We start from the raw sequence: 27,129 nt of genomic DNA on the forward strand, positions 1-27,129 counted from the left end.
TTTTGTTGAATTGACTTATTATTTTGATGTCTTATGCTTATCACAAGAAGAGTAGCATGAATGAATTTTTTCTCGTAACTTGGAAATATTCAATAAATCAAAAAACGTTTTTTTATGGTAATATGCTCATCCTGTATATCATCAAAAACCCTTCTATCTTGTGGTGTCGGGCAACTGAAAGTGCATCAAATTTAACTTTGGACCACTTTTCTGATTTCGTTTTTCCCTCTTCCCATGTTACTCCTTTCTCCTGCAGTATCTTCATTACCAGATCATTGTATGTCTGTCAATATTGTTCTCCCTTTCTTGCTTTCCTCTGTTTTGATTATTACTCCTAGACGTTAGAAATTTTGGACTTCCTCTACATTATCATTTTCTATCTTTATGTTAAGTTCTTACTCTGTTTTCTCAGTTTGACACCATTACTTTGGGGTTTGTGTTGTTAATTTTCATGCCCGCTAGTTGTAATCCCTTCCTCCATTTGTTAAAATGTTTTGGAGGTCATGTTTACTTCTGCGTACGATAACTACATTTGAGGTGGGGCATAAAGGTGTCAACCTGATAACGGCGTAAACCTGCACGTTTGCAGTTTTAATGCTCATTTTAAATTAACATAGGAAACAAAACACTGCTAATAATAGCTTAACGTCGCTAAAATTCTGGAATATTAATTTGCCCTCGTCTTGCAAATGGCAAGAGCTTTCGGACGGATCAAAAATCATTGAAATATCTTGACGGGAACGGTTGCAAACGGCGAATTAATTGCAGCTTTATTTACGGTAGCGGCGGCTGAAACACAACTCTAGAACTGAAATCAATTACCTTTAGCTTCTATCTTCAACTACTAGAATCAACACAAATACTTGCGGCACGACACTTTTCATAACGAAAACTGAAAACGCTTCTAGATACCGGGCGTTTAACAGAGCTAGTCGACTCAACAAATATATGATGTGGTCATAACTTTGGGTATGAAACTTCAAGACGGAAATTAGGTGTTTTGTTACAAGGCGGCAAAACGCAAACAAATTTTGATTTGGCTGAAAAGGTCAATATAATGAAACGCTCGTTTTTAACAAATATTATCTTATAGATGGTGAGAATGCCTCACATTTTAAAACTACGCTAGGGCGGGTTTATTTTGAGCAAACATTGCCGAAAATGTGGTTTTTTACATTTATGTTTTAGCTATGCGGTGTAATGCAGGGTCTTTTTTTAAAGGACAATTAGCCTTAATGGGAATGTAAAAATGTAGACACAAAGGTTCTCTATCATTACTACTACTTTTTTGATATATAATGGTCCAACAATTTTTTTTACTATGTCACTGGATTCAACATAAAAATATCTAAGATAGGCATTTTTAAACTTTTTTCTATCTTACATGGGTCGTAAGATATGATAACGTCCCAAGAAGTCTAACTTTTCGTTTTCACCCTGTATCTCAGAAACAAACGTAGCTAGATTAATTCTGTTTGTGGCATTAAAAGTTTCACAAAAAAAGGGGCAAAGTGTGGCGAAAACCGCAAGTCTCTATCTTTAAAATTAGCCAAGATACACTGCAAATGTTTCAAATTATCCTGATAGAATTCTTTTGTTTTTATAAATATGAATAAACCACTTGAATTGGAGCATGGTACAATAAGACAAGCTATGCCTATGCGCATGTGTTCGTGACGTCATTGGGATAACCTACCACTCAATAAAGTAATGAGGTTTTTGTAGTCCTACCACTTAGTAAAAATGTATCGCCTTTACAGATATGATAAGGTTTGTTCAACCCATGTCAACCACGTTAAGTTTCTCAAATTAAACTTATCAATTATTGCATGCGAGATTGCATGTTATCAATATAAATGTTTATAGTTAAAATAAAAGTAAGTAAAAATAGTATCCGCGTTTCCAAATAGGGATGAGACCTCTAGCGGCAATAAAAAGAACTTAAAAGTCTGATTGGATTTCTAAAGTAATATAATAAGTGGCACGAATAGCTTATTTTAAAAAATGATGACTGCATCCAGTATGATTACCAACAATAAAGGTCATCTTAATCTGTTATCGCACAAGATTTTTAAGGATTTAAAATGTGTCCAGTGCAATTTTCCAACTAATTATAATTATGCATCGAGTTTCAATAAGTGTCTGTTAATGTACAGGAATTCCAGGTTGCAAAATGTGCAGTGTGTGATTTTACAACCAATTATAAATCCATTTGTTGAAGTAGAAAACTTACATAAATATAAAACGAGACATAAAATGTGTTTAGTGCTCGGCTTAGTGCTACCAATAGTAAAGGGAATTTTAAAAATCATCTTTTTACCGTGACACACAAGACTACCAAGGATTTAAGCTGCGCCCCACTTTAATTACGGAACCAATAATACTTCTCGCTTTAAAATACATTTGCTAACCCACAATACATTGAGAGCCTCAAAATGCGATCTGTGTGATTACGCGACCAATATTATTAGATCTAATTTTAAAGTGCGCTTGTGGGTTTAAAATGTAGCCAATGTAATTTTGTAACCAATATTAAAATTGATAGACGTTATTAAGGCCGTATTAGACGATGCAATTTTTATTGCAATTTTTGCAGCAATTCATTGCCGCAAGAAATTGCACGAAAAATTGCTCCGTGTATGTTAAAATTGCACGTGCAATTTCTTGCACCAAATATTGCAGCAAGACATTCTGCAATTTTCTGGTTATAGAACTTGTGCTATTTTTCTTGCAATTTTTCTTGCAATTTAGTAACTATTTTAGTAACATTTAATTTATAAAAAAAATAAAGTGGTATGCACTGGAGAACATTACCTCCTTATGCTATATATACAGGTTTGTTATTTAAAGTTAAAACTGAAATAACCTATTTACGAGGAATTCAAAAATGGATATTGCTGCCGCATCTTTAGTTATTGCGTCTGCTGTTGCTCTTTTAAAAAAAAGAAACAAAGAAGACGACGACATTTTTGGACCAGGCAGTGGCTTGCCAATAACGATTTCACAAAGGGAAACCTAAACCTACTCAATGAATTTAACGAACCTGATGGCCGTTTACACCGACATATTTAAGCCGGGCTTAGCTTAAGCGTACCTTAAAATCCATGGCAACCATTGTCTCAATAATCGTTGCCATGGATTTTAAGCTACGCTTAAACTAAGCTCCACTTAAATTTGTCGGTGCAAACGGCCATGAGTGTGAATAAGTGCGTGCAAATATAAATAATAAATTGCACGGCCTTCAACAAAGGAAACGTCACAAAACACACGTTTCCTGGTCTACAACAGACGTGAAGTTGCTTTCAAGTATTTCCCAGTGATGCCAATTCCACTTTCATTGGCACCAATACATGATTAGAATTGGGTATAAAAAAATTGCCAAATAAATTGCATAGTGTAATCATTGCATCTTTTTACAATAATTGCTGCAATAATAGCAGCAATAGTTGCTGCAAGGATTGCAATAAAAATTGCATCGTCTAATACGGCCTTTACACACACAAATTGCAATGGCACGTCTAATTCAAGTATGAATCATCACTGCAGGGTTGCCAACTTGGGCGATTTATCGCAAAATGGGCGACACAAAATCCAAAAAAGCTCCCATTTTTTAACATTTATGATATATCGCAAATTGGGCGACTTCGAAAACCCTTACGGGAACTTCTTACATTTAATTTCTCTCATTCTCATTAGGGCGTAGTATTTACATGCGCGCATATCAGTTGTTTTATTGTTATCTGGTGTGCTACCTTTAGCTATCTGTGCAGATGGGATTTTTTAATATGAAATAATTCAATTTTATTTTGTTGTTTTATTGTGAAATTTATTTGGAAAAACCTTGCGATTTTGGACCATTTGGGCGATACGTGTGTAGGTACTAAAAGTTGCCAACTCTGGATTCTGGAAGCGTGTGCCATTTTCAAACTTGACGGTGATTCTTGTGACGCCAGTGGGATAAATAGGGCGCTGTATTCATATAGGCATACTCGTCCGCCATTTTGGTTCTGGTGATTTTGGTAAATTTTGCTGTTTTTATGGATTATTTATGTTCCCTTCGTCAAGAATATGTAATTTATATCTACAAATAAAATTGACTTATTTCTAAACAGACCTGATGGGGAGTAATTGATTACATGTTAGCCCCAGTAATTATAACTTTACTTTTATTTTTTTCTTGTAATAAAAGTACTAGTCCTAGCTAAGACACTAAATAAAAGGTAAATTGTAGGCCCTACTCCCAGTTTAGGAGTAATTTTAAAAAGACCAATCATCTAAATACATTGTAACTTTATAGTAAATTGAATTTACCCGCTACCCCTTTATTAAGCGCCTTAGGAATACATTTGTCATCTGCGCGAACTTGCCGAATTTTCGTCCCCTATAGGCGTACCTTGTCTTGTTGTACCTGGGATTCGAGCAGGATCTTCACAGTTTCATAGCATTAGCAAAATAATTTTCAAGTGTTTGGTTATCGAATTATAGTAACATATCTGCTTAGGCACGGAATTGATCTCGACAACCCCGGACCAGCCGGTTCGACAAGTTCACTATTGGCCGCTGCCGCTCAGCAGGGCTACACGCTTGACGGAAACACTTTGAGTTCGCTTGGAAATCTGTCCAGTGGATTGTCCGTGAGTGTTGCTGCTAACTACAGCGATTCCGGAGACTCCACCGGTGCCAGATCAACGGATAACGCTACACCTCCAATGCATTTCCTTACTCCTCATGTAGAAATTTCGATGGCCGATGCACCTGCGCCTGTATTTTCGCCATCTTTGGTATTTTTTGCAAACTTTTAAACCGCGGTTTAATTTGGGCTTTTAGTGTGATCAACAAAGAACGAATGCAGAACCAGGTCAAAGTAGTCATTCCACGCAAAGAATGAATGGCGAATGTCCTAGCTCACCTCAGTCGGCCGACTCAAATTCCAATGCTCCGTCCAGTAGCCATATTCAACCGAGCTCTCTGCGGCTTGACCAAGAAACAAGTATTACTCCATCAATATCGTTAATTCCAATTAAACAAGAACCAAACGAAGAAAGCTACGGAAATAAGCGAAATGGTACACAAACTGGAAATGTACAGATGCAAACGGCAACTTCAAGCAGTCTAAGCTCGCTGATCAAAGTGTCTCCACTCAAGAGTCTACTGAGAGAAGATTTAAAGCGCAAAATTGTTAACCGCAATTACGTATCGGGAAGAGGTCGTGCCACTGCTTCTCCCACCTCTCATCCGGAGAGTTCTCCAAGTGATCCGGCGACAACAACCAATGGAACGATAACATCAACAGGTCTGGATCAACCTTCTGATTCGTCTGTTTGGCGGTTGGGTGGTAAACGTTTGTTATCAAATTTACAATGTATTTATTGTGGTATCGGATTTCCCGATCAAACCTTGTATTTTTTACATAAAGGTTGTCATTCGGACGCGAATCCGTGGAAGTGTAATATATGTGGGGAGCAATGTTGTAATGTCTATGAATTTAATTCACATTTACTAAGTAAGAGTCATCAGTGACAATGTTTTTTTTAAGGAAAAGTACAAACTCCAAAGTTTCATTAAAAAAAGGTATACTTCATGGTTGTGAATAACAATTAGAAAATGCTGTTTTATACAAGAGTAGTTCATTAACCTTGTTGATATTACGCAATATTTGCTCAGTGTAGCTACCAAGCATCTAAAAAGTGAAAAATTGCTCAGAGTTGCCACAAGTGTTACACTTATTTAGTATAGATATAATTATTGGGAACACTTGCAAACATTTGTCGTCGCTGCAGTAAAACAATCTTCACAAACACCACAAACAAAATTTTGCAGAGTAGCCGTTGGTAATTTGAGTACATTTTGTTCGTTTACCTATCAGTCTTCCAAACCTAATTTAACTCTGTCATTCTCCGTTGGCATGTTCTTTCTCCACTGTGTTGTTATCCTAAATCTTTACTAGACTAATTTGTTAATATCGCTCATTATAACCACTTAGTGGTTGTTAATACGCGCGTAATATTTCACTATTAGCCATACATCACTTTTAGATCTCTCGATTTGAAACAAGTGAGTACATGTGCAATTCCGCAGGTACATTCTAAGCATGATATTAAATGATGTATTCGACATTATTTATAAATTAAAAAATGGGGCTGTGTAACAGTTGATATTAAATTCGCCAGCAGCTGATTTTGTAACGAAAACATTCCATAAATTTAAAGTGCCTCTTTGATACTGTCGATAAAATCTAGAGAATTGTAATTGGCTCCGATGATCCGTCCATTGTTATAAATTTTAAGAGAATTATATATATTTAGAAATTAAGAAATATATTTACAATCGGGTAGATATCATAGTATATATATAAATAAATATTACATTTTTGTTGTTAGGCCTGTACAGTTTTAAGATTTAAATTTTTATCGTGTAACCTTGTTTTGAATAAAGCATGACTCTAGATATGACAAGTTTGCAAATATTTTTGATAGTCATATGGTCAAGACAGGAATGTCCGAGTAAGTTCGTATGTAAACTTTTTTTATACATATTGTTGATCTAGTTCGTAATATTATTTTTTTAAGAGAACCTACATTCCAATGGTGTATTTTATTTTTGCTATAAGAGGAAACATAATTATGTACAGTATTTATTAATTTTATTTTTTAATTGCTTGTGTTGCTGTTCAATTTTATAACATCTACTAATGTGCAATACTTTTACAGCAACAAAATTACCTACTTGAAACATTCCATTTGAAATGTACTTGCAGTAATACCTTGTGTGGTATTTAGCATTGCCTTTTAGAGTGCCTTAAAAAAGAAATATACAAATTTTTAAATGTTGCATACCTACAAGGCAATCAATTTTATATGAAAGGTTATTGCTTTACTTTATAATTTTTATAAAAAAATACTGTTAACGTATGTAATTGTTTAGATTTGCTGTTACGTACATTGTGATTATCAAAACGTTAAACCATACCAAACTATTTATTGTTATTTATATAAATAGTTTTTAAAGTGCGCTATATATTTGCATTTATTGGTGAAAGGGATAAATAAATGAATTGCATTATCTATTGTTTCAATCTGGCTTTATAATATTAATATGGTAGATGGGAGAAAACACAGATGGCTTCTTTTTGTCTCTACCTTCAGTCTAATAATTTATTTTAATTTCAGTTTCTGACATGTCATTGAATAAAAAATTAATTTTTATTAATGCTTGTTCTAAAGAGTGGAGAGGTTCCACCCTGTATATATAACCTACTATGATGCACACATTTGTGAGAGCTGGCAACCACGCAATTTTTAGAAGGGAGAATTAGTCTGTGCCATCTCGAAAACACCAAGGCTTGCTATGTAACTGAATCTTGGCATCAACTTTCATCATGAAAGCGTCGTGCAGTTTAAGTTTATTGTTATTTTTGTGTTGCTTAATGTAGGTATAGTAATCTTTGCATTTATTTATAATTGATTTGTGTTTTGTATGCAACATTTTATAATTTTTCATCTGTTTTTGAAATTGATTTGGTTTAACCTCAATGCATAATCACGTATTTGATACCGTTAACATTTATTGTTTGAAATCGCATTCATTTTTGTGCGTAGTTTGCTACATTTTTATTTGTTGCGATATATGGTCCCAACTTAGATTTATATTTTTTATCATTTTTGAAAATGTGGAAACTATTGAATTGTTTAAAGTTTGATGTGTATTTGTGGACTGACTTATTTTTTGTAAACTAACATTTCACCGTGAAGAGACGGTCATTGGGGTGGTATAAAACTGTAATCACTTTGAGTTACGACACCCTATGCGTGGACTGTTCCAGAACTCAACTATAGTTTGGGAACTCCCGAAACCAGGGTCCATGTTACCCGTTTAAGGGCTCAGACTCTATTAACACAAGACTCTTCAGTTTAGAATCTATGTGCGACATATGATCCAAGGTCGTATCATTTTCCTACTTGCTTTTAACAGAAGGGTTTTATTGCACCAAAGATGAATCACCTATTGTACTGCTTCCTTGTGGTCCGACCAATCAGCTCCTAGAACCATTCAGATGACAACGAATTGGCAATATTGTAGATCAGAAATAAAAATGAAGCCGGGATGCCTCCATTGCAGCCTTTCCCACTAAGTGACACGACACAGCAGCAAAACGACGCGTCACAAACCAAGCGGTTCCAGAAGCGTCGCTTAGTGAGAACTGAAAAGCAGCAAGTTTTAAATCTTCTGAGCATAAAGAATAAAAATGCTCTAAAAAAATTGCTCAATTCAGAAAATTGCATCTGCGCATGACCGAGCTTCTCCATTTACAAATGTTGGGGGTTTATAGGCGAGTAGCATATTCGGATGTGGCGCCGTCTGGTGGCGAATTTAACATAAGATGTGGTGAAACAAGTTCGTCGACCGTTTATTACTGTATTAATATTTACAAGCTTACTCCAAATAAAACAACAATTATGACTTCAAAAAACACCTTTCGTTCGTCCAAAGTTTCTTGTTGTGTTGTTGGATTACTTCGTACATAAATACGGACTCTTCTATAAAATTCTACAGCTTTCCCAACAGACCACATGAGTTGCAAAGAAGAGAAAATTGGATAAAGAAAGTGAGAAGAGTGTAAGTACACATCTGTTTTGCTATTATTTTACATAGTTTCGTCTCCAGAACGGCCGTTTTTTTGTAATTTTTCTTTTGTAGAAGAAGGAAAATCCAAAACAAGCAAGGAGTGTCAATGGATTAAACCATCCACTTTAAAAGCTGCTCAGGGAAAATACTCCAAGGAGAAAAGAATGAGTGAAATGTTTGTTCACAAAGACTCGAAGAGAAAAAAATTTGATCCTGTTTGTCTAACTCATGTCATCGTTTCCAACGCATTTATCAGCAGTATTCACAATTTGACTTAATGGAACAATGTTAGCCTGTACTCCCACACAGTTATTTTCAATTTCACAAACAAAAACGAAACTCGTATCAGTTGGCTCTTGAAAGTTGACTTGACAACTCACGTCCTTTGGGTTATCGTCAGTCCCTTGAGACACGACTTCAGCTTCTTGAAATTCAGTTGAACTTGAAGGTAAGTCAGACGAAACATTTAATTTCCGTTTCTTGAAAGTTCCATAACGTTCAAATCGTTTGCTTGCATCTGCACCCAGATTTCGTGTTTGTTTGTACGTCTAGAAGAAAATAAAAGCCATTAAACAATAAAAATGTGAAGCACTTGTCTTTACTGATTTACCTTCGGAAAAATAGAGGGATTATATGATGGATTGGTGGCAATATTTGATTTTGCATTTCCGACAAAATGCGAACTACATATTCGATCTGTTTTTTTAGGAGTCCATGGTTTTCCATTTTCAGTTCTAATAACAAACGTGCAAATTAGTTCGTGAACACGATTTCTGTCTACAGAAACACCATTTTCCACTTTTCACCCACCAAAGAATATATTAAATATTCTTTGGTGGGTGAAAAGTGGAAAATATCAGAAAACCATCTACACAACAAGGGAGGGATCCCTTTTAATAGCTTGATCATAACCTCAAATTGAATTATTGCACACAAAAGAAAAATTACTAAAAAACGGCCGTTCTGGAGACGAAACTATGTAAAATAATAGCAAAACAGATGTGTACTTACACTCTTTTCACTTCCTTTATCCAATTTTCTCTTCTTTGCAACTCATATGGTCTGTTGGGAAAGCTGTAGAATTTTACAGAAGAGTCCGTATTTATGTACGAATTACTGCATCCAACAACACAACAAGAAACTCTAGACGAACGAAAAGTGTTTTTCGAAGTCATAATTGTTGTTTTATTTGGAGTAAGCTTGTAAACACAGTAATAAACGGTCGATGAACTTATTTCACCACATCTTATGTTAAATTCGCCACCAGACGGCGCCACATCCGAATATGCTACTCGCCTGAGTAAAAACGTTGAGCACATATATGATTCGACATTTTTGAAAACATGCAACGGCTAATTTTGTTTTGATTGTGACAACATTGTAAAATCCGCTTCGGATTAATTTTGACATTTGTCGTGAAGTTGTATTGGTTATCTACGTTTACTTTTGGCGCATGTTTTGCAAATTAATATATATTATTGTAAATTTTTTTGTGTTTACTCTAAAAACTGTTTAAGTCATTATTATATAAGTATTACTTTCTATAATAGCTCATATAAGAAGAGAAAACCAATTTCAACAGGTTGCTTACCCTCATAACCTTTAACTGGCCTGAACTTTGGAGTTCTAATGGCTGGAAAACGGATTGCCACAAGTGATCTAAATCACACGAACTGGGAGCAAGAAGATGAACCAGAAGAAGCTGGAAGTTTTTCAAAAGCCTCCGAGGATATTTTAAAAAATAGAGTAATTAAAATTGCGAAGCGAAGGAACCCCATCGGTAGTTTAGCATCGGTATGTACTTACTTGCGCTATTAACAGTAATTTACGTAGTTTTTCACTTTAGTCAGATGACGAGAAGAAAACCACCTTTGCGAATTTTGGGGGATTTATTAAACCAAGCACCACGTCGAACACACAAGCATTCAGTTTTCTAGCAAATTTACAAAATAAATCTGAGGACCATCCAAAAAGCAATGGCCTCGATGGTTCAAAAACATGTAATAAACCAACAGAAAAAATGAGTATACCTCCTGTTCAAAGTGAAAGTGAAAATTCGGGTAAACCTAAAGAATATTACGCTAAAATAAAAGGTTTAAATCAAAGTGTATCAAAATGGATTAAACAACACGTTGATACAAACCCATTTTTAAATTTAACTCCCATATTTAGAGATTACGAAAAATACTTGGAAGAGATTGAAAGTTTAAATATGCAGTGTGAGAGCAATAAAACGAAGGAAACAGCTAAAGTGTTTAAAGCAGCATCGTGTGAAAAGCTACCGGACGCATCAGAAAAAAAAACCTCCCTTCAATTCGGTGCAACCAATTCAAGTACGATGACTTCTAATTTATTCACATTTGGAAAGTCAAACGTCGAATCGTCTAGAACAGGTTTTATTTTTGATAATACTCCAAAACCATTTGCAATGGCAACCGAGGCACAAAAGGAGGAAGCGAACGAAGAAGACGAAGACAATCCGCCAAAAGTTGAATTCACGCCTGTAGTTGAGGAAGATCATATTTATACAGTTCGATGTAAAGTATTTGTAAAAAAAGATGAAGAGTTTGGTGATCGCGGGGTTGGTAATCTGTTTCTTAAACCTATACCCGATAGTGACAAAGTTCAATTAATCGTCCGTGCAGACACTAATTTAGGTAATCTTCTGTGTAATTTTATTTTATCGAAAAGTATTCCCACACAACGTTTGGGCAAGAAAGATGTAATGTTAATGTGCATGCCGACACCTGAACACAAACCACCGCCAGTGCCAGTTTTATTCAGAGTCAAATCATCGGAACAAGCCGACGAGTTGTTAAAGATATTAGATAAACACAAAAAGTGATTTAGAATGGTGCAGAATTCTATTTCGATTTTAATTTAGTATGTTTGTTACATCATTACTAATAAATTCATTCTAGTAATTAATAGTATGTTGTACTCTTTTGTAGTGTAAAATGTGACCGGCAGAAGCATTAGTCTAATTCAGCCATATTCGACCTTTTTATTTCTCGGGTCGCAGGTTGAATATCGCTGATCTACTCCCTAAACTTCATGGCAAGGCTTTCATTTGTTATGAATTGCTCTGAAGAGCAAAATGCTTTTGTAAATTGAGGATTGTCTGCAGATTTTTTGTCTAATACAATCCTTACAGCCAATTTTATATATTCCTTATTTATTCTGCATTTAAATCTTATTGTTGCTTTCCCAGTAAGCTCTGCATATTATGATGTGCGTATAAAACAGGGTGTTGAATCTATAATAAAACTATTCACCTTTAACAACTGGGAGCTGCATGTAATATGCTACTAACCATATGACCTAAAGGAACATATTTGACCTATTTTCATTTGTTTTCAAGAAGACAAAGAATGTTTTAACCATCAAGGGCATTAACTTTCACGAGATGGTTAGTTGCCCTTTATCATCGTGTATAATACAGAATACAGATTTATGTTATAGCAGAAAATTAAGGATTTAATTAAAAATAGCAAGCTTAGGTTCTCCAGTCGTTTCCATGGAAACTATTGTTTTCGCTTCTGAACTTCATTTTATTTTTTGCTTCGCGTCCCACTTTTAATAAGAATTAACCGATGTCATTACAATGGGCAATAATATGTTTCATTTTATCTACCCTTGTCATTAAAGTGATCACACAATTATAGGTACAAAAAAATTAACTACGACAAAATGCAAAAGAGTCATACAATAAAAATAGGCCTCGAGTCAAATGCAGTAAATGAACAACAACGAAAGAGACATTATAAGTGCAAGTGAAGAACATGATAAATCAAATCAAGTACAAAACACATCGACGATCAATTGAGGCAAAACAACTCTTAAAATGGTAAAATTGCATGTACATAAAAAACATACCAAAGTATAGCTCTACTCCAACATGTGAGAATGCTAGTATATGCTTTAATCATTCATGTTAAAGTATATTACTACGCAAACGAAACCATATTAATAATAATAATACTTTATTGCTCAAACAGAAAACATATTCCAAATAGAGCAACAATACACTGTTTACATCAAGAGTGAAATTAAAATTATGTAACTAAAATCGTACACTGAAGTAGAGTAATATCAAAGAGTACCCACTCATTGGTAATATTATATTATAAACATATACAGTATTTGTAAAATTGCATTGAAAGATTACTTTAATTAAATTAAATTGCGCAACGTAAACCAAATTATATATAAATTATTTAAAACGTAGGTACAAATGAACAACACAGAGATATAAGTAATAGGAGTAATGAAAGAAAAATAAAAAAAAAAAAATTATCTTTGAGAATTATCGAACTTAGTAATTAGTTGTCTAAGTATTTCAGTTAGAGAGGTATATTGAGTGTAGATATAAATAGAAGGAATGTTATGTTAGGACCCTCTTCTTGTATTGCGGTGCATTTTAGCAGCGGCCACGAGATTGAGGAAGCAACATAATACAGCGAAAAATGAAACTATAAGGTATTTCCTTTCCTCCAAAGAATAAACGACTCATACAGATAACCAACAAATTAAAGGACCCCTTTTCTCGTATTGCTTATGCATCGTCCGTTAGCGGGCACGAGAAAGAAGGGAACATAACAATTATTATTACCTGTAAATACACTTTTCAAACACAACAATAAACATTGATAGAACCCGGGAACGCCATCATGTACACTACACCGTACCGCGATTAGTCCAGCTCGGATTCGAATCCCGTTACCGAAACGACGCGAACCGTATTTTTCCTATTGCATTTTGGTAAAAAAGGTAAAATAAGCTTTCCAACGACGTGTTGCTATAACCAATGTTGCCATTTAAAAAAAAACTGGCGCCCGTGTCAAAAAACCATACAGGACAAAAATTTTCTCTTCATGCCCAAACACATCTTATTTATGTCCTAAAACTTTCAAACCGATTACTCCAACCGTTTTCGCACCAGCAATTTGGTTCCATTTTTATTAACCACTCTGCATATTGAAAACTGTAGTGGGAATTTAAGACCTCGGCCGGATGGACCGAGAAAGTGGCTGCACATCCAACTTCCTTGGAAAATGCGCTAAAAATTAAGACAAAAATTTCAAAGTTAAAAAAAACAAAAATATTTTTCGACAAAACGATTATAGGTATTTTGGTCCCGTTAAGATTTTGGCAGTGTAGATTAGGCATACGAGGGGAGACCCAAAAATAAACGGAAATTTCATCATTAAGTACTTTCTTTATTTCTTAATAAAATTACACCAAATTTTGATCACCTTCAAAATATTCTCCTTTGAGTTTACAACGCACTTCTTCAAACGATCCTTCCATATTGTTCAAAACATTAGTTAAATTCACTTATCTGGATATTCTTTAGGCTTCCTAGAGATTTTTGTTTTACCTCCTTCATAGGGGCAAAACGCCTTCCTCTCAATCTCCCTTTTGAGTCTAGGCTTTAATATAAAATATAGGTATTCAAAGGTCTAGGGAACAAAAAGAAATCGCAGGGGGCGAGATCTGGGGGGGGGTGGATAATCAATGTTATGCTGTTTTTGGTCAACATCTACTTTACGAAAAGGCGGGTAAAGGACAAATTTGGGCGCAACTCTTCTCAAGTGCAAGTCTTCGGATAAAATCGTTAGAATTGAACTCCATATAATATTCCAGACCTCTCACAGAGTTGATCAATATTTCGGCCACGGTCTTCACGAACGAAAGCATTTGTTTGTAGATGTAGTCGTCACTTTTTGACATTGAAGGGCGCGTGAAGTCGTAAACAACGTAGAGCCCTGTCCGATGTATTTATAAGAGAATATATCGTAAAAAATTGTCGAATATAATTATTAATTTAATAAATGGTAAACTTTGTTTTTGTCCGACTATAACAATATGGGTTATATACGATAGTTTCGCAGCAAACATTTTTGCCTAGGAAAGATTCAGGGGACGATTTATTTCGGTTTAACTGTATATGTGAGACGAATTGGGGTGTAGCGGTCCTTTCTTTCGTGAGTTGCGAATACCATTTCCGTAATCTTATATTTGAATGCCACTTAATTAATTTATACACAGAGTGTTCCATTTATCGGGAGTGATTCGATTATTGTAAAAAAATGATTTATATAAAATATTCTTATGAATAGGCCCATAAAATAATGCTATACAGATTTTCACATAACTGTTCCTTAATAAGATGGTCTAGTGTGTAGGGCAACTTAATTTTTTATACATTTTATTGAATATTTTTATTCTGCATTCTGAAAATAATAAACCTTCATGGGAAGTAAACTTGTTTTTTTCCTACCCACCATATTTTTGAAGACACTCTTCTAAAAGCGCGATTTTTGGTTAGAGCTATAGGTCGCTGTTCTGTCAAGAATTTGGTATTTTTTGTATATCAACCTTATTCTATAGGTATGTTGTCATACAGCAAATTGGCTGCTCTTTTCAAAGGTCTTAAAAAATATGCAAGGACGATGGTTTGAAAAACAAAAGTTGATCAAATAGATTGTGATGTCACATACAAAATTAGTACCTATTTAACTTTTTTTTTTAATCTCACCAAATGAAGAGATATTGAAGTGACCAGTTTATGTTGAGCACACTGTATGTGCTTCTGAAAGTTGTGATTTAGAGGCCGAGCTGAATCCAATAAAAATTTATCTGTGTATGGATTCTCTGATGGTATAGTGGCTCCTACGATTTAAGCACATTTATTGCAAGATATACTCCTCCCTTTGAATTTAGCCTTTTTATATAAGTAGATATATAGATAAATGCAATTCCCATGAAACAATGACAAGAACTTGAAATTAATTATATATATTCAAAACTTTTTACATTAACATCACAATTATTTATACATGCATAAAACTATAACCTTTCCTTATTGATCTAAACCTTGGTTCTTATTTATACATATGTTGGAAAATAAAAAAATGTCGTTTATTTCTTAATCATATGAATGAAACACGCGCAATAAATCATTTCACTTGAAAAATTCCAAAAATTCGGTCAATAACCTGTAAAATTCACAAAAAAATCAGTAAAAATAAAATTACATTTACGATAGGGATCACATTTAAAAAATGGGTATTGCACAGGCTGCTAATAAATCTTACAACCATTTATACAAGATAAAAACAAAATTGTATCATTTTGTTTCTGCAGTTGGTAATGATTTATTTGAAGCCTGGCCGAGACCTTTTTGTATGTGTTTCATATGAACCTCGACGTGATTTTGAAAAGCTAACTGATTCGATACCGTTAATTTTCTTTTTACAACCTCCATTGTACCTTGCAGTACCTGCAACTCATAAGCATTTTGGTCCGAATCCGACAGACTTTTAACTTGTAACATAAGGGCGGTTAAGTCGGTAATTAACTCGAGTATTGACGCATTCGTCACGGGGCCTTTATCCGACGCTATAACTGTATTGTTACGTTGCACAATTTCGGTGGCTTCCTCGCGACACTTTTCACGTAATAAACTCGGCGCCAACATTGCGGCGACACTAGGTTCTGGAGCGATTTCGTGGCAGTGCACTTGAATCTCGTCGAGATAATTCTTGAGATCGTGATTTAGCTTCTCCAAGTCGATTAGAATGCTCGCGTACTTCCTCTCGAAGTTGTCGGGCATTAACGTTTCAAACGAACTGAACTTTTCCGCCTCCGTATTCATGCTTTTCAGTAGTTTAATTTTCGCCTTCTTCACCGTTAGAATTTTCGTCACTAGAACTATTTTTTCCAGAAGTTTGACGGGAAAACTTCCGATGTGACCATCGACCGGCGAGAGAGTCGGCCTAATCCCCGAACTTGCTAGTAGAGGATCACGTTTTTTAAAGTGGGTGAGAGCGGGACTTTTGTTTGTACTGCCGTAGGGCGAAATGCCGTTGCGTGGCCTGAATTTATGCTGAAAGTTGAGGGTCGTCATCGTGTCTGGAGGTTCGTTTGAGAGAACTTCGTAGTCAGGTACCGAGTGAGTTCCTAAACCGTGTCTTTCGAATGTTATCCGGTAAGTGTTGTTGGAGGTATCTACAGCGTCTATGCTACCGGTGAACAGACCGTCTTGTGGTTTTCGAATGCGCGCGGTCACTTTGGTTCCGATTACGAGCTGCATTGGTATTTCGGGGGGTAGGTCTTTAAAGCTTGACATGTCTGTGGCCTTTCGTTGTTGCAGCGCCCGTATTTTGTTCCGTTTCTTTTCTAATTCTAATCGTTCCTCGTTAAAAAAGGATTGAGAGCAACGACGAGGTTTACCCATCATACGGCGTACTTTAGTCCATTCGATTCGAGTGAGATCGCGCGTCTTTAGCTCCGGGAAGGACTCCTTGAGGCATATGGTAAAGTCGTTTTCGCCCGCAAACAGGCACCGATCGATGTTACTGTAGAACCACTCGTAACATACCCACTTATGTGCTTTGGGAAGTTTGAGCAAATTTCTTAACCTCATTCCGATTTTCTGGCCTATTTTTCGATCGGGCGATTGTTGTGGAACCGGTGACATACTTTGAGGTCTGCCCTCTCTGTTTAAAGCGTATTTCTTTGGCGTTGGTGTAGGTTTTGGGGCTTCTTTCATTGTTCGTGTTGGAGTAACGATCTTCTGCTTCTTGTTGGAAATGGGGGTGGACTTCTTAGACGACGGTACTCGATGGTGAGGTGTGTTAATGATGTCATCATCGTAATATAGCTTGTTTTTCTTACGTATCCTTGCCGGCATCCCTCTGGCGTTCAGCACTTGTGGAGGTTGTGATAACCCCTGCTTGGGCGTAGACGGTGCACCAACACGCTGAAGCCCAAGAGCAGCAGGCCCAAGCTTGGGTATGTCGTCTTCGTCAATTTCCATATTACTGTCTTCATCATCATCCACAGCCTCTTGTTTCACATGCATGTCGTCGTTAGTCATTTTCCTACCATTCTTAAACTCCAGCAGAGCCACAGCAGATTCACCTAAAAACACAGGATTAAGTAATGCATTTGGGAATGTGAGGTTTATTTTGTATAAATTCAATAGATTAACGAGAGCACAAAAACTTTGAATTTGGTCACAGTGTACTCCAATGTTTAGGTTCAGTATTTGAATTTGGCATTGCACCATTTTCAAATTTGAACCTATAATTCCCACAAATTTTCTAAACGTATTACGATCGTAGATTATAGACGAATCAACAACCTTTGATTGATCAAGCAAACACACATTGAAAACTGCACATTGGCAACAATTATGCATAACCAAACAGCAACATTATGCAAATAAACTTATACGATTATCAAACAAACTCACTTTCAAGTTCGTCTGCCATATTTTATTTTGTGATGAACTGAGGAATTATGGGAGAACACAGGCGCGTAGTGTTCCAATCTGACAATATTTTAAAAATAGCTTCGTTTACATTTGAGGCTAATATCACTTTAATTACGGGACAAATTACATTTTGATCGTAACACTCATTTGGAAAATTAAATTTTAAATTTAAAAAAAAAATTGCAGAAAGCTGTAAAATATTCGAACGTCAGTTGGTTGCGCAAGTACAAATAATCAACGTGTGTGCCGCCTTAAAAACAACCGAAAATCGAATCGATTTTTGTCAAAACGAATTTGGGAATGAACCCTCTCTCTTATTTTTACCATTTATCAATTTCAATTGTGCTAGTTCGAAGCGTCGATGTGTTAGATAATAAAATTGAAATTGAAAAAAATTGCAGAGAAAGAAACCGATTAATAACAAGCGCCGAGGGCGACATCTTCATGTTGGTTGACGCTATTCCCGGTCAAAAAATTACATTGCAATGTCATTATTGGTAAGTTACGTTTTTGGACCAATCTAATCTATTTAAATAAATCCAATTATAGGAAAGTAGGGTTTTTTTAATCTTAACCACCAACACGTCACCAATTAACTTTATATTCCACTACCTTCTTTGATATGGTTCTTGCCGAATGGTAGAATGAGATCGATAAATTAGAATATTGTAAACAATTGCTACAGATCAAGATCTTCTATTAAAACTTTTTAGCGTTATGAAAGTTCAAAAACAGTTTCATGCGCATGCTCACTCATAGGCGTATCAACGAGAGGGCCGAATTTCATAATTTCTTGCATCTTGATGCAGCGTTTACACTGCGACTGCCCTCAATTTTTAGATCAGTGAGCGTTTATGAAGGGGCGTTGTTATAAACGAAGTCCGTAGATGGACTAAACAGTACATGAGCCTTACAAATTCAATGATTTAAGGAAGGGGACTGATAATATCAAATCAAGAGCAATGCTGCGCTTTGGGTCCAACTTTCGTGTTGCGGTCATATCCTCGGTGCACAAAAACTGTTTGCTTGTAACATCTGTTTGCATTTCTTGACCAGTGGCGTACCTTCATTGTACTTAATGTATGTTATAATGAACAGAAAAGATATGCATAAATTTATAACGCATCGGTTCATATATGTCATGTCGTGCACAATTTCTACTTGTTTAAATACATTTACAATATGTACCAACGGTTGCTGCTTTCACCATACGCCAATGAACTGTAGGCGGCCATATGTTTTGGGTGCACAAACAAATTACTGATGGGGTTCATTTTATACGCTTATATTCTTGTCGAATTTCCTTGAGTTTATAGTATATTTGGTTAAAGTCAATTGAATTTTGAACATACTTATTAGCTATATCTGGATACTTGTTTGGTGCAATAGAAAGACATTTAGTTTGTGAATTGTATTTTCATAGCCCTGATTTAAAGGTTATAGTTCATCATATGCACTGGTAAATGTACTTAACCCCCAGGTTCTACGCTAACTTTACCACTACAAGAACACGGAAATAAAATAAACCCGGCAACGTTTAAAAATGGCCACCCGAATGACTATTCCTTCCATATCTTCTCTTATATATATGATTCCTTCTAAAACTAAACAAGATCCCGCTTAAATTTGAAAAGTGGCACGTGATAAAACATCTAAGGCAGGGCCTCCTTACGTTAGTTGTAGACAACGCCTTGACCTGAAGCACAATAGGGAAGGAACGTTAAATAAAACACTGAAATTGGAAAAAGTTTGTTTAATAATGATCGTAATTATTATGATTGTGAAAGCCCGGAAATTTAGTTGATGTACATTAATATAAACAAAGCAAGCAAAGCCAGAAGGGTGTCGTACACTCGCAAAAGTCACTGCCAAGGATAAAAAGAGTACGACGGAGAAAAACCTTGCAGTTTGATTAATACAGTCCAAAAGTTAATTAACAAAATATTTTGTAAAAATTTAAGCAGTAGTTAACAAAGATAGTAAATGCATATACACAATGTTGGTTACACTCAAGGTTAAAAGCCAGTTTTTGGGGACAATGGGTCAGGTAGTAGCAGGTACCAAGATTCTGAGAAAGGATGAAATACACAGGATGTGACTCATCTTTGGTGCAATAGTCCTTTTGTTAAAAGCAAGATGGAAAACTACATGGCCTTGTAGGCAAATTTGACTAAAAACAAAATATGTGGAAATTATTGAATCGCCACTCATTTAACGCACATAGATTCTAAACTGAAGAGCTTTGATTGGCGTAATCTCGCTCCTGCAAGATGGGTAGTCCGCCCCTGGTTTCGGGGTTTCGAACCTACAGTTGGATGTCGAAGGTACAGTGCACGGAATTAGGTGCCCTAACATAATTATAGACTACAGTTTCTTTTTCCACCTCCCGTGACTGCTTCATTCACGGAGAAAATTGTTAGTAACAAACAACAAGTCAGTACATACATTAAACGAATCAGTAACTTCCACATATTAAAATAAAAAGATCAAAACTTATATGAATGTAACTTCAGGGACAAGACCAAGTAATCAACATCAATAAACATAAATTAAACAAACATTACACCAAAAATGTAAACAATTATAAACAATAGCATAACGGTATCACACATATGATTGCATTGCGGTTAAACAAAGTCAATTTCAAAAACAGAGATTCAAACACACAACAAATATAAAATGCGGCATACAAAACACAAATACGATATAAAGAAATGCAAAAATTACTACCTGCATTAAATAACACAAAATAACAACAAACATTTATGGAGCGACGCGTTCACGACCGCCATTCAAGACAAGATGCCAAACGTAACCCCGTTCGTGCTTTTTAGATGGCGCAGGCAGCTTTTTCCCACCTAGAAATTGCATGGTTGCCAACTCTCAAAAATGTATGTATCGTCGTAAGTTGTATATACAGGGTGGAACCTCTCAGCACTTTTGTATACTATAATTAAGTATTTTTTTTAGATGAGTGGAGGTAACATTTGTAACATAGCTACATGTAAAAGCAGATACAAAAGTTCTGGTCCAGGTGCTTTAAACAAAATGTCGTAACCGTAAGGATAAGTGGACCTTTAAAAATAAGTGAATATGTAGAAGAAGAAAACAATCGCACGACAATTTGTTTCAAACTCGGGTGGTATTCTATGAGTGCTACAAGGCAGGTCCTTGGAGGGTGCACATTTTGAAAGGCTTTTTTCTGAAGAACTCTATGCTTTCTTGAATTAACACGCAATTAACTCAATTTTCTAATTACAAATAAAGCACATTTTATTATTCAATTTTTAGCGCTCTCGTACTTACTACTTTACAACAACTCGCCGACATTCCCTTACGTTGATTATGCTTTAAAACAGCCTTACTATTCGTGGCATAATTACATTGATCACAAATTAAACAATCCGTATTTTTCAATGCGTCGTGCTTTAATAATTAAATCACGCTTAAAATTTTATTATTTGTCGGCCCGTGTGGCGCAGTTCAGTTAACGCTGAACGGTGGTACTAAGGGTCTCTGGTTCGAATCCGGGTTCGGGCATGGATATTTGTAAATGTATAGTGGGTTGGGTTGGTAGAGCAGCCTTGGCTGAAACCCCGCCCACTCAAAAATAAAGGCAAAATAAAATAAATTTGTGGCATACCTAATTGCACAGAGTACCTACATGTATCATCCTTCAATGTGTAGTGTCCCTAACCCCCAGGTTTTACGCTATAACTTCACACTACAAGAACACGGAAATAAAGTCAATCCGAAAACGTTCAAAAATTGCCACTTTACAGATCCCGCCTTAATTTGAAATCAAAAAGTTGAACGTGATCAAACATCTAAGGCAGGGCCCCTTTAAGTTAGTTGTAAACAACTACCCGAAGTACAGTAGGGAAGGAACATAAAATGAAACACTGAAATTGTGAAAAGTCTGTTTAATAATGAGTGTTATTGTATGATGGAGAAAAGCTTTACATTTGATTAATACACCACAAAAGTTAACAAAATAATTTGTGGAATTATCCAGTTTAAGTTGAGAGGTTTCACCCTGTATATACAACTTACGACGATTCATACATTTTTGAGAGTTGGCAACCATAGAATTTCTAGGTGGGAAAAAAGCTTGTTTGTTGTTATCTTGTGTTTTGTATGTCGCATTTTATATTTTTGTGTGTTTGAATCTTTGTTTTTGAAATTTACTTGGTTTAACCGCAATGCAGAATCACATGTGTGATACCGTTATGCTATTGTTTGTTATTTTTGGTGTAATGTTTGCTTAATTTATGTTTATTGATGTTGATTACTTTGCCTCGTGCTACTTTTCAAATTTAAGCGAGATCTTGTTTAGTTTTGGAGGGAATAGTCATTCGGGTGGTCATTTTTAAACGTTGCCGGGTTGACTTTATTTTCGTGTTCTTGTAGTGTGAAGTTAGCGTAGAACCTGGGGGTTAAGTACCGATACCTAGGTACCTACACTACAAAGTGCAGTGATTAGCAAAGATAGAAAGGAGTGGAGTGGCTTTCAAATATATTGGAGCCGACCATTCTTTGGCTTATGAAATGTTGTATTAAGTTAACGTCAGATTTATGTACAAGAGTTACTTCCTCGGGTGGTTAATTGTTGTATGTTTGTAGATGTGATGTAAAATATGTATTTAGAGTTTTCCACAGTTTTCAATAAACTTTCTTAGGCGCTTCAAATTCAATAAGTACCTAAGTCCACCTTTCCGATAGGAAACTTGTGTACTTGTGAGTGCAACCTGGTTTTTCAGAATGTAGGAAATCCGGCCATTGTTGATTGCGAGGTCTGATATACTTTTGTTCATGTTCGCTATGAAGCGGTATATGTGTAAATTTTCCTACAAATTCAAAACCAAATTTTTAAAAAGGCAAAGTGACGACCTGTTAGTACTTTTATACCGTCCAATTTAGTTCAAAGATGAACCCATAGATATTTGAATGGACCTAAACATTATTCCAATTAAATTCACAAAAGACGAGTAAAAGTGTTAGTAGGATTTGCAGCTGCCGATTGGGGCTCAACAGATCTGCAGGATCGAAAGTCATATACAAGGTATGTTTTTAAACTTTCATGTCGTTCTATTTCATGGAAGAGTTGCAATCAAAGAGCATTAATCAAGCAAAGTTTATTACCGATTTGGGTTTATGTAAAGATTGAAATTGGAATTTACGGTATGTGAAAGGGTGTTGTATGTATCAACAATTCTTCAAGCAGAGTTTATGATAAAGCATCTTGCGGAATTAGCGGAAGCTGTAACGGGAGCCCGTTGCAGAACTTGGAGTGTTATTGTCTTTAGATCGCGATGACGTTTCTGGTCTTCATCAATTTAGTACAATGTACAATCGTTTGTTTTAAACTTTCACCCGTGTAGTAGCAGAAAAACTACGTAGCCCTATGGGAGTGAATGTAAGCAATGGTTGTGGTGGACGAAAAGTGTTACCCATTGTGACTGTTATTGTTCAAAATTAGATTTATATTTGGAGTTGTGTTTAGTTGCGCCCATTACGTGTGGGCCAATAGGGAAGGTACAGTTGAATCACTCTATGGAACGGGAACCGTGTTGAGAGCGTGTACTTGTAGGAGCGAATTCTTTTTGCATCCCGTCCCCCTCCTTTACCCTTGAGTATTCACCACTTGATTTTTTTTGCTTTATCGCAAAGTGTGGCGAACTTTTACATTCATTTGGTGACTTTTCACTGTACAATTTCTGCAATGCACGATAGAGAATGGTAAAGAGGATTTTAATTAACGGGATGCTTCTGAAATTTAAAATAACAAAATCCGAACGTACCTAAGTAATTTTACAAAATTTTAAATTGCGAATGCAGTTTGCAAAGAGCGGACTTTGAAAGTTGCTAAACTCGATCGCTACATTGCAAAACTTTTTCCAGCGCAGAAAACGACGACCAACAACCTAAAATATGGTATAAAATGAAAGCTCAACGAAATTCAAAGCCCGAAGAAGTAAATTTGGGAATGGATTTTAACGTAACCCATAACAGAGTACGCGTCACGATAGAGCACTCCCTAATAATCAGGAACGTAACGATAAACGATACCGGATTTTACTACTGCATTGGACTTGAGGGACAGGAATCCGCAAATAAGTACAGTTATTTAATTGATGGTAGGTTGCTAGAACCATTGAATAACGACTAATTTTTCACTCAACGCTAGAGCTATCCCAACTTAATTATTTCAGTTGTGTTTGACAACGGAACGAATCCGGAAACCGGAAATATGACAAAATGGCGCCAATATCATGAGGAGTATTTTGAGCCAGTGAATCAAATGTTTAAAAACTCACAGAGTGAAGAGGTCGTTTATGTTCGCGAAAAGCTTTTTTTAAGCATTGAAGTAGTTACAGAGTGGGAGCACTGGGGGCCATGCGAGGTGTGCGGTCGTCCTCCCGGCGAAGGGAGGAGGCACAAGAAAGGATTTTGCAGAATAAAATTGACACCAACGGCCGTACTGTGCCCAACCCATCTTTAACTCTAGCTCACGCTTTCCTTCCAGAATATATCAGTGACGACCGCTAGAAGTGACGAGGAAAGTATCTTGCTGGATGTTTACGAACTGTCATGCAGATCTTTGATATTTGAGCGTGTTTTTCCATCGATCAGTCAAGATCTGAAATATTTACCGCACTTTGTGCAAATTGAGCGATGCGATGGACTTTGTAATCCGGGTAGGTAATATACAACCAACTTTAACTCGCAAATAAAAAGTGTCGTGTGTCAATAGATGCAGAGGGACTAAGTAAAGGATGGAAATCGGGAAAGCGAGGAGGATTCAAGTATAGAAAGTCATACGTATTGGCCCAAAGCGACCACTTAGTTCTAATTTGTCCTGAGTGAGTAGCTTGATCAACGGTCAATGGCCAGAACTCTCTTTTTAGATCTACTCTTCTAAGCACGGTGATTTGGCACAGAAATGGACAAGTTCTAAAACCGGGCCAAATTGTGCAAGCCGGTTCAGATGAAGAGCCCAGAATCATCGTCGACACATTTAACACACTCTACCTTCACGACGTTACTAGTGAAGAAGATGGTAATTACACGTGCCAAGTCGACAACGTTAACATGCAACAAATTGATATTTTTGTCGTTTCCAAATCGCGAATTTTGACCCAGGGTGAGTGGAAGAAGAAATTTATAAGTTTTGCATTTTGACCTTCCAGCGTTTGTGCGTCATATGCTTTATTTGGCCTTTGTTTTATCGTTAACATTTTCTTGTTACTGTGCCGGTTTGTTTATCACTTGGAAAAAGCGAAGTAACTTTAAGACTTACGAAGATCTGCTGATGGAAAAAGGCGAGAAAATTTATGTTGCGGATAGCGATTATAGCGAAATCTATAGCGACGAGGATTAACGAAGTATGTGTTTTGTTAAAAAATTGTTCTTAGGAATGTGGTCATTGACATTCTTTAGCCCCAAGTCACTACCTGCACAAAAGAGAAAGTAGACTTAGTAAAAATGTCTACCTCGTACCTACTAACATATGTTTAATAAAATGCAACATTGTGGCGTCCTAAATTTGTTAGTAATTTTTTATTTAGCGTTTTTTTGCGAGTTTAGTTCCGGTATGTGAAATATATTTTTTTTAATAATTGAATTTTCAAGTAACGTCTTTTTAGGACTGTTAAGAAGATGTTTCGTGTGCAGATCGCGAGGTGAATTGGGAAGTTGCAAGGATCCTTTTACGTTTAATGCAACCGATGTCGAGTTTGAACGAGGGGTTGATACTATCCCCTGTGCATCTGGGTGGTGCGGAAAAATCGTTGAAAGTGAAAACGATCTAAAAGAAGGTAAATATTACATTTTGGGCAGTAGTGAACACCAAATATTCGCATAATTTTAATAAAAGAACTAATAAAAAAGTTTGACTTTCGGTGGTTATAATTCGAACTAATATAAAAAAATGGAAATCTTCATTGAACAAAAAAACCCATTTATATTAGAAACTTTTCTTTACTTTTTTTCGAATTAGGTTAGGTCAGCCTTTCTGTGGGGGTAAATAGAGCGCGGAAAATTGAAATCCAAATAGATACAGATTTATAAGATTTTTAATCTCATTTTGGGTTACGGATTTAGATTTATTTTAGGCTTAGACTTAGAAGCAACTATTTTAGAATCTACGATTAATGATTAACATGCACTAGCTTTCAAACACTGAGTTCTTCCTTCAGTTGACGCTTATTTCGATATTTAGGTTTCAACGAAGCGATAAGAGAAAAACGGTGTGTGTTTTCATTCTGTTTTTGAAATGCAGGTCACGGTCACGGTTTTCTTCTTGGGCAATGTTTCTATAGCTTCCTTTTTGTGTGTCCATTACATATACAAATAAATATCAGGTTTTAAGTCATTTTGGAGCTTGCTCTCTTGGAGTTTCTTTTCATTTTTCCTGAAGTTCTCCGCAATTTCTCTTAAGATTCTGCCCAATTTTCTTTCAGTTTCTCCTTGAGTGCCTTTGAACATCCTCTCGAGCGAGTTATCATCCAGTTCCCTTCAAGCTCTTATCAAATTCTATGAAATACTCTTTAAAATCCATGTTTCTCATCAAGTTCATCGTTTTCGTTTTTTTTAAATGGGAATGATTTAACCTGAACTTTAACCAAGAAATTGACCGGTTTGTAGGCATGCAAATTATGTTTAGCGATTGAGAAACCAATAAAAATAACAATTCCTCTTCAGAATCACGACTAGTTGCGACGATCTCCAATCACCCTATCTGATACGTTCTCAATTTCTCATTTTGACCATTGAATAACTACTGAAGTCTGGGTATTCTATTGCACCCCCTCCTAGCCAAATACATTCAAGCTAAAGGGTACCTCTGAAGATAAAAATCAAACAGGTTTTGCACGTTTGCACGTTAACCGTGTGCGTGTCTGACAGTTAATTTCCATAGATACAAATACAGGCTGTTTCACGCAAATCTGAAAATTTTAGAAAATCTTAAATAAAACGAAAACCATAACAGATAGGTATAGGGAATGTAATAATTGATCGATGTAGAATTTTTCTCCACATTTGAAAGTTCAAAAAAATAAAACAGGTTTCATTTGAAAAAATCAACCTTTTAAGGTTCGAAATGATTAAACTTGACCATTCATTTTCAAATACCCTGTAGAAGGGCGATCAAAATTTAAAACATTCGCATGTAGCATCTCGTCAGTATTGTTGAATTTGGAAGAGTTTTTGAAATTCAA

At 35.9% G+C, this 27,129-nt stretch overlaps 6 protein-coding genes across 9 annotated transcripts in view; 3 read left to right on the forward strand and 3 right to left on the reverse strand.

The window, feature by feature from the left end:
- LOC116169645 (titin-like) overlaps positions 1–27,129 on the reverse strand; it is a 250,194-nt gene that overhangs the window by 98,488 nt on the left and 124,577 nt on the right. The window lies entirely within an intron of this gene.
- Positions 4,502–5,812, forward strand: LOC116169649 (zinc finger and BTB domain-containing protein 49-like; the record flags this gene model as incomplete). Its single annotated transcript, XM_031485791.1, is given in 2 exon segments — positions 4,502–4,781; positions 4,828–5,812. Coding segments are annotated over 2 exon segments (973 nt in total), but the record flags the coding sequence as incomplete, so codon positions are not given.
- LOC116169656 lies at positions 6,668–9,897 on the reverse strand. Its single transcript, XM_031485803.1, has 3 exons — positions 9,637–9,897; positions 9,236–9,359; positions 6,668–9,173 (listed from the first exon to the last, which is right to left on the reverse strand). The coding sequence occupies exons 1-3, from the start codon at positions 9,798–9,800 to the stop codon at positions 8,847–8,849; spliced, it is 615 nt and encodes a 204-aa protein (XP_031341663.1). The 5' UTR covers positions 9,801–9,897; the 3' UTR covers positions 6,668–8,846.
- Positions 10,029–11,555, forward strand: LOC116169654 (nuclear pore complex protein Nup50-like). The gene is made up of 2 exons (XM_031485801.1): positions 10,029–10,419; positions 10,472–11,555. The coding sequence occupies exons 1-2, from the start codon at positions 10,255–10,257 to the stop codon at positions 11,468–11,470; spliced, it is 1,164 nt and encodes a 387-aa protein (XP_031341661.1). The 5' UTR covers positions 10,029–10,254; the 3' UTR covers positions 11,471–11,555.
- LOC116169647 (protein lin-9 homolog) lies at positions 15,411–18,597 on the reverse strand. 4 transcript variants are annotated; one of them, XM_031485789.1, is made up of 2 exons: positions 18,521–18,597; positions 15,411–17,553 (listed from the first exon to the last, which is right to left on the reverse strand). In XM_031485789.1, exon 2 carries the CDS (start codon positions 17,507–17,509, stop codon positions 15,758–15,760), a length of 1,752 nt encoding a protein of 583 aa, XP_031341649.1. In that variant the 5' UTR covers positions 17,510–17,553; positions 18,521–18,597; the 3' UTR covers positions 15,411–15,757. The 4 variants fall into 4 exon arrangements, with proteins under 4 accessions (XP_031341649.1, XP_031341650.1, XP_031341647.1 ...); XM_031485790.1 differs by lacking the exon at positions 18,521–18,597 and adding an exon at positions 18,233–18,251; XM_031485787.1 differs by lacking the exon at positions 18,521–18,597 and adding an exon at positions 17,888–18,018.
- LOC116169651 lies at positions 22,924–25,694 on the forward strand. Its single transcript, XM_031485793.1, has 8 exons — positions 22,924–22,970; positions 23,810–24,045; positions 24,121–24,386; positions 24,435–24,606; positions 24,663–24,771; positions 24,817–25,052; positions 25,099–25,500; positions 25,555–25,694. Exons 2-7 carry the CDS (start codon positions 23,850–23,852, stop codon positions 25,287–25,289), a joined length of 1,170 nt encoding a protein of 389 aa, XP_031341653.1. The 5' UTR covers positions 22,924–22,970; positions 23,810–23,849; the 3' UTR covers positions 25,290–25,500; positions 25,555–25,694.

This window comes from Photinus pyralis, unplaced genomic scaffold (genome assembly GCF_008802855.1).
Source record: "Photinus pyralis isolate 1611_PpyrPB1 unplaced genomic scaffold, Ppyr1.3 Ppyr1.4_LG4, whole genome shotgun sequence".
NCBI classification, from domain to species: domain Eukaryota; kingdom Metazoa; phylum Arthropoda; class Insecta; order Coleoptera; family Lampyridae; genus Photinus; species Photinus pyralis.